Here is a 6,788-nt window from a genome sequence, read left to right as displayed (position 1 = left end):
AAATTTTGTAAAGCAATTATCCTTCAATAAAAATTTTTAAAAAATGTTATTTGCTCAGTCATGTCCAAGTCTTAGGGCCTCCATGGACGGTAAAGACAACAGCCCTCCAGGCTTCTCTGTTATGGAATTCTCCAGGCAAGCATACTAGAGTGGGTTGTCATTCCCTTCTCTAGGGGATCACGCCGACCCAGGGCTCGCCCCGAGTTTGCCGTATTGCAGGCAGATTCTTCATCAGCTGAGCCAGCACGGAAGCCCTTTAAGAGGAGGGCGGGAAGACGGAGGGGGCGTGGTCATAAGAGACCCGGCGGGTTGGGTAAGATGAGCCCCTTCCGGTTACACAATCCTAGCAAGATGGCGGCGCCCAGGGCGGTAGGTGACCGAAGCTTTTCGAGTCCCCTAAATTAGTGTCCGCTCCGCTGTCTCTGCCTTCAGGACCTCTCTCGGCGCCCAGCGGACAAGGAGCGAGAAGGAGCAGGGGGTCTCTCCCGCTAAGCCTCGCTCTGGGCGCGGAGACGTGTGGTCGTCGGGAGCCGGGAAGGATCGGTGCGGGTCACAGGCAGCGAAGGAGAGAAACCAATGGGGAAGCAGGGCGTGCCGACTGAGAAAGTGCGCCAGACCAATCAGAGGGAGGGATCCGACGGGCGCTGGGAGTCTGGGAACGGACGACAGTGGGGCCTGCAAAGGATGAGGGTTTGGAAGAAATTGGCAGAAAAACTGAGGTTTGAGGTCCAAGAGTAGGTGAGGGAAACTCATGGAATAGTTAGGAATTTTGATGGAAAAGCCAAGAGGTGAATTTGGGAATTCCAAGGGAAACGATCTAGGGGAAATTAAGGGGAGAATTTGCGATATTGTGGAAAGAATTTAGGAGGAATTCGGCAAAATCAAGGAATGGACCTAGGAAAATTAAGGCTGGGAGCTTAAAAGGAAGTTTAAGGAAAATAAGTATGTGGGCAAAACTATTGGGAGAATTTGGTTAAAGCAAAAAGAAACTGAAGCAGGTTAAGAGAAAACTTTGGAGGGGAACTTGAAGAGAGTTTGGGAGCTTCAAGAGGTAAATTAAGGATGGTTTGGCGAGAAATTAAGATTATATTTGGGAGCTCCCTTGGTGGCTCAGTGGTAAAGCACCCTAGACCCCATTTCTCAGCAACAGAAGTCACAGCATCAGAAGCCTGCACACTGAAATGGAAGAGTAGCCCCCCATCACATCAACTAGAGAAAGCCTGCACAGCAACAAAGACTCAGCATAGCCAAAAATAAAAAAAAATGTTTTTTAATTGTTATATTTTTGGGAAAGGAATGCCTTATTTAAGAAAACTCTGGTGGGAAGTGGATAAAATTAAGGGGAGAATTTGTAGTACATTAAGAGTTCAAATAATAGAGGTTTGGTGAGAGGCTAAGGGCTTGGGGGAAGTCAGGGGGAGACTTTAGGAAAACCAGAAGACCCTTGGGCCAAATCGAAGATAAACTTTTTTGACAGCGCTAGGTCTTGGTTGCTGCGCGCAAGCTTCTTCCAGTTGTGACAGGAAGGGGCTACTTTAGCTGTGGCGCACTGGTTTCTCATTGCAGTGGCTTCTCTTGTTGCCGAGCACAGGTTCTAGGTCAAGTGGGCTCAGTAGTTGAGGCACATGGGCTTAGTTGCTCCCCAGCATGTGGGAGCTTCCCAAACCAGGGATCGAACCCATGTCCCCTGCGATGGCAGGCAGATTCTTAATCACTGGACCACCAGGGAAGTCCCAAAGAGAACTGAAGATTGATTGGGGAAAGCCTGGGGAAATTTTGCAGATTCCAAAGAACTGGAAGGTTCTAGAAGAGAAATGAGCAGGGAAGCATTGAGGAGGGAAGATTTGGGAGGAAAAACGGGGGAATCTGCCTGTGTGTCTCTCAGGAGGCTCTGGGCTCAGCTCCTCCTCCCCTTTCCTCCCCAGTCCCTGCGGCTAGTGGCCCCGGTATGGAACAGGGGTACCAGCGGCATCCGTGGCCTGAGCCAGGCAGTGGACCCGGAGGGCAGTCAGAGGAAGGGGAGGACGCTACTCCGGTTCCTGACTGACCGCTTCTATGACGTGGAGGCTGTGAGGGAGTACCTTCTCCGGAAGCAGGTGTTGAGGGTGCAAAAGAAAAATCGGTGAGAACCCACTGACCTGCCCAGCCCTGCTGTCCAGGCCTCCCCGGTCTGCCTGCCCTGCCCTTGCCACTCCAGGAAGCCCTAGGGCTTCCAGTGCAAGCCTTGCCCACGTGCCTCTTCATCTCCAGCCCACATGCTTCCCAAACCCTCCAGCTCATAGAGGCAATCCATTGCCCACTGTCTCCTCTTGGAGGTCTAGCTGGCGCTTCAAACCTCACATGGCTAACAGCAAACCTTGGTTTCCCCCTAAAACAGCCTTCTCACCCCTAAGCCTTCCTCATCTCAGTCAGTGGCCCATCCGTTGTTCAGACCACATTCTAAGGAGTTATCCCTGATTCCTGTCTTTGCTTCCCTTTCCTCCACATCCAGTCCATCAATAAAACACCAGAATATCCTAAATTTGACCAATGGTCACCTTCTAACTGTCCGTAGCCTGGTTGGAGCCCTTTTATTTTATGGTTGGATGACTGCAGTTGTCTCCTATCTGGTCACCTTTTGGCCCCTGTTACAGTCTACACAGCAGCCAGAGGACTCGTAAGAAAGGAAGATGAATAACATTACCATTTTGCTTAAAATTCTCTTATGGTTTCCGACTGCAACTAGAATAAAAGCCAAACTCCAAGGCTGAAAATCTGGCCCCTTACTGAGCTTTGAGACCTCTACCAGGGACGCTCACTCAACTCTGCCAGCCTGGCATCCTTATTGCCATTTGTTCATCTTAGTTCGAGCCTCTGAGCCTTTGCAACTGGCTTTTCCCTTGGCCTGGCAAGCTCTGACCCTGACCTCTGCAATCCCTCTCTCATTCAAATCTCTCCAGTTTCGCCTCCTCCAACACGCAAACCAAATCACTACCTCCATCCGCCATCCCGACCCGAGCCACCCTTAGTCTGCTCCCTCCGTATTAACTTCATCACAGAATTGCTACTCCGCGATTTGTTCTTAACTTGGCGGTTGTCTGTTTCCCCTGTGAAATAACTCTGCAGGGGGCAGGGACAGTGATCCGCCTTGGTCACAACTGTCCCCCAGTGCCCAGCACTTCAGAGGCCCTCGGTAAATATTAGCCATCTGACTCAGAGTGCCTGCGTATCTCAGTCCCGTGCTGTGGACTGTGACCCTCTCAGCAGCACCCGGGCCTGGCAAGGGGTGTGGTGCTTCAAGGCTCACACTCGGCTACTCTTCTCCCGGCAGGTCCTTCACCTACATCGAGGAGCGATACGGCCCCTACGTCGCAGGGGCCTATTTCGTCTTGAAGCAAGGAGGCGCAGTCAAGTATGAGGGCAAAGGTGTCAGAATGGGGGGAGGGGGGAGAGGCGGGAGAGCCACTTTCTAAGCCTGGGGCTCATCCGTCGGATGGGCTCATGTCAGTCCGACTGGCTTCCGTGCACACCCTGGTCTCTGCCCCCTCCTGGCCATGTGGCTGGGGCCTTGTTCCTGAGCTTCAGTGTTGTCATCTGTAAAATGGGATGGTGGTCATGTGGTAACCTACAAGGTGTGCTGAAAGATTCAGAGACAGTTTGCAGTCTGGACACTTGTCATGGGTCACAGGCCAACATAGCATGTGTGCTAGGTCAGCGCTGGTGTGTCTTTTCTTTCTTCCTTCCCCCTCCACCGCCTTGTTTTTCCCCCTTTATTTTCCTTTTTTGAAAACACAATTCACATAGGCTTCATCTAGCCTTCCTCTTGGTTCTGATTGAGATTTTCACTTGTTTTGAGCACTTCCTCCAGCACCTTCCTTAGAAATGGTGTACCTGTCTGTAAATATCTGAACATTCACCCATCTCCAAGGATTCTTGTCTCATAGCTCTTTTTTCTCATGTTAATATCCATAATCTCTTCAACCCTCAACTTCCAGGTATGTACAATGGCCAAGCACTCCATCTTTGATGGGGTTGTCAGGGGACCCAATGAGACCAGCCATGTAAAGCCCGTAGCGCAGGGCCTGGTGTTTAGTGAGTGCAGCAGGTTCTCTGATACGGTGCTAGGAGTGTTATTAAGAGGTTGGAAGGTTGCGGGACCCTGCTGACACTCCCTCTCTCCCAGGTTTCGGGACAGGGAGTGGATGCGGGCAAATGAGCAGGGCCTTTCCTCTCTTGAGTTCCGGAAGCTCCAGGAGGTGCCCGTGGAGGCTGTGGATGCCAGTGGTTGTGCCATCAACTACCAAGGCCTGGACAACCTCTGTGAGTGGGGTGGGGTGGGATGAGGTGGAGATGGGCCAGGCTCTGCCCTTTCGTGGTGGGCTCCAGAAGGGCCGTCAGTGCCATCCGCCCTCTGCCCCCTGCAGTGGCCCTGAAGGAGCTCCAGTCCCTATCGCTGCGGTGCTGTCCCCACATGGATGACTGGTGTCTTGGCCGTCTCTACCACCTAGCTGACTCGCTGCAGGAGCTCTCGCTGGCCGGCTGCCCCCGCATCTCTGAACGGGGCCTCGCCTGCCTCCACCACCTCCAGTGAGACCTCAACTCAGGCTGGGCCCCAGACCAGGGGAGGGCAGTGCCCCCATCCCTGCCTCCTGGACAGACCTAGAGCTGGTGGTGGGTCAGCATAGATGAGCTGCGCAGTGAACCTCTGGGAGGGTGGGAAGAGTCTTAGTCTTCCTGCCTTTTTGTATTAATGAAATTACAAGATATTTACACTGTTGTGGGACAGCAGGAGCCAGAGGTGTGCAGTTTGTAATGAACACAGTGGGTCTCATGTACTTGAGCAAAGATTTTATTCGAAAGCTGGAGGTCAGCGTGGGGGCAGGTACACCCCCCCACACTAACGCACAAGAGACGCCATCCTTACATGTGACCCCCCCATCTTGCCTCCTCTCAGGAACCTCCGCAGGCTGGATATCTCCGACCTTCCTGCCGTGTCCAACCCGGGCCTCACTCAGATCTTGGTGGAGGAGATGCTGCCCCACTGTGAGGTTCTGGGGGCTGACTGGGCCCAGGGCCCCAAGGTGGGGCCAGAGGAGCAGTCCCCGGATGCAGCCGGCAGCCCCATCCCCGCCTAGCCTTCGGCCCCTCCCCATCAAGCAGGGTCTCGGCCAGGCTGTGCTGAGCGCCCAACAGCTCATCCTTCTGGCCCCGCTGGGCTCACTCAACTCTTGGGGGGTCGGGCTGGGCTGAGGGAAGGAGAGCCTGAGCTTGGGACATTTGTTCTCCGCTGCCGGGGTACTCGCTGGCTGTACCCAGCCTGAAGCTCCCAGCTCCTCAGCTTGTCAGGTAGCCCTCTTCACATGCTTCTCTCCTTCCCAGTTTCGGGAGCCCCCTTCTCCAGCCTGGGGGAGGTAAGGGCCCTGGCTGCAAGTAGCCCCGGGGAGCTGCACTCTCCCTTGTGATTGCCCCGCACCGAGCCCACTTCTCTGGCAAGAGACTTCTCTTGACTTGTTAGAAGTCGGATTATCCCACTTGCATGTGCTCCTGTTTCCTGCCAGGGAGCACTACTGGCATTCTACAGGGCTAGTTCTTCCCTGTGTGGGACGACTCGGCTCACTGCAGGCTGCAATATCCCTGGTCCATACCCACTACCCGCGGGGAGTCCCACAGCGTTCCCCTTATTGAGTTACTGACGCTCAGCTCCAAATTCAACGTTGTTTGCTCTGAAAATTGATCTGGGCCTTTGAAGTATTCTTTGCTAACTGGCCTGATAAGGGTTGCCAGTAGAGGGCAGCCGAGAGATGTTCCTCAAGGGAGGAAAGGCTTTTGCTTTCTGGCTCAGCTCAAAGGTGCTTGCTCAGCTGCCGTGCAGCGCATGGTGGTGCAGGGCTCCCCGTATCTGCTGAGGTGAATCAGGTGGTCAGCAGCTTCCCCTGGCGCCCTCCACCCGCCCCCACCCCCCCGCAGAAGACAGCCTCCACTGAGGTGTCTCTCGGTGAATGCCCCTCCACCATACCCCTGAAGGTGGATTTCCAGTAACTCCCAGGGCCCCTTACCAATGAATCCCCTCCTTACTTCACTTTGCTGTTATAGTCATTGATTCTCTATATTAAACTTTCCCTGTTCAAATTACTGTGTGGCTTTTCTCTCTAGACTGGATCCAGACTGATAGGAGCCTTGGCATCTGGAGTGTTCCCAGAGATAAACTCACAAAGTGTTCCCAGAGATAAATTCACAAAGACAGGATTTGGGGGTTGGTTCGTTCCTGCCTTTGGCTCAGCTGCACTACTGAGCTCTGTGGCAGTGGGAAATGAGACATTAGAAACCCATGGCCTAAATGTCATCAACAGGATGAATGGATAATGATGCCTTTGGCTTGAGTCCACGGCTGAGCTCCTTGGCAGTAGGAAATGAAACATTAGAAATCCATGGCCTAAATGCCATCAACAAGATGAATGGATAACAAAGATGTAGGGGGTATATGTGATACATAGTGGAATACTACTCAGCCATGAACAAGAACGAAGTAATGCCATTTGCAACAGCATGGATTGACCGGGAGATTATCATATTAAGTGAAGTAAGACTGACAGAGAAAAATATGATATCACTTATACGTAGAATTTTTTTTAAATGATACGAATGAACTTCAAAAACTCATAGACTTAGAGAAAAACCTATGGCTACTGGGGGAAGGAGAGGAGATAGCCTGGGAGTTTGGGATTGACATGCACATGCTGCTATATTTAAAATAGACGGAGTTCCTTGGTGGTCCAGTGGTTAGGACTGTGCTTCCACTACTGATGGCA

At 52.6% G+C, this 6,788-nt stretch overlaps 1 protein-coding gene across 1 annotated transcript; it reads left to right on the top strand.

Moving 5' to 3' along the window:
* Positions 1 to 339: 339 nt before the first annotated feature.
* On the top strand, positions 340 to 6,099 carry DMAC2 (distal membrane arm assembly component 2). The gene is made up of 6 exons (XM_052655659.1): positions 340 to 369; positions 1,926 to 2,122; positions 3,311 to 3,391; positions 4,163 to 4,299; positions 4,404 to 4,566; positions 4,934 to 6,099. The coding sequence occupies exons 1-6, from the start codon at positions 352 to 354 to the stop codon at positions 5,112 to 5,114; spliced, it is 777 nt and encodes a 258-aa protein (XP_052511619.1). The 5' UTR covers positions 340 to 351; the 3' UTR covers positions 5,115 to 6,099.
* The last annotated feature ends 689 nt before the right edge of the window (positions 6,100 to 6,788 follow it).

Source organism: Budorcas taxicolor, chromosome 18 (assembly GCF_023091745.1).
Source record: "Budorcas taxicolor isolate Tak-1 chromosome 18, Takin1.1, whole genome shotgun sequence".
Taxonomy (NCBI): domain Eukaryota; kingdom Metazoa; phylum Chordata; class Mammalia; order Artiodactyla; family Bovidae; genus Budorcas; species Budorcas taxicolor.
This window is presented reverse-complemented; position numbering and strand designations above follow the sequence as displayed.

Bases quoted from the DNA above. Each gene is read 5' to 3' on its own strand.
- DMAC2 (XM_052655659.1), top strand. The intron at 2,123-3,310 runs GTGAGAACCCAC...TTCTCCCGGCAG, and splicing joins AGGGTGCAAAAGAAAAATCG to GTCCTTCACCTACATCGAGG. The intron at 4,567-4,933 runs GTGAGACCTCAA...GCCTCCTCTCAG, and splicing joins GCCTGCCTCCACCACCTCCA to GAACCTCCGCAGGCTGGATA.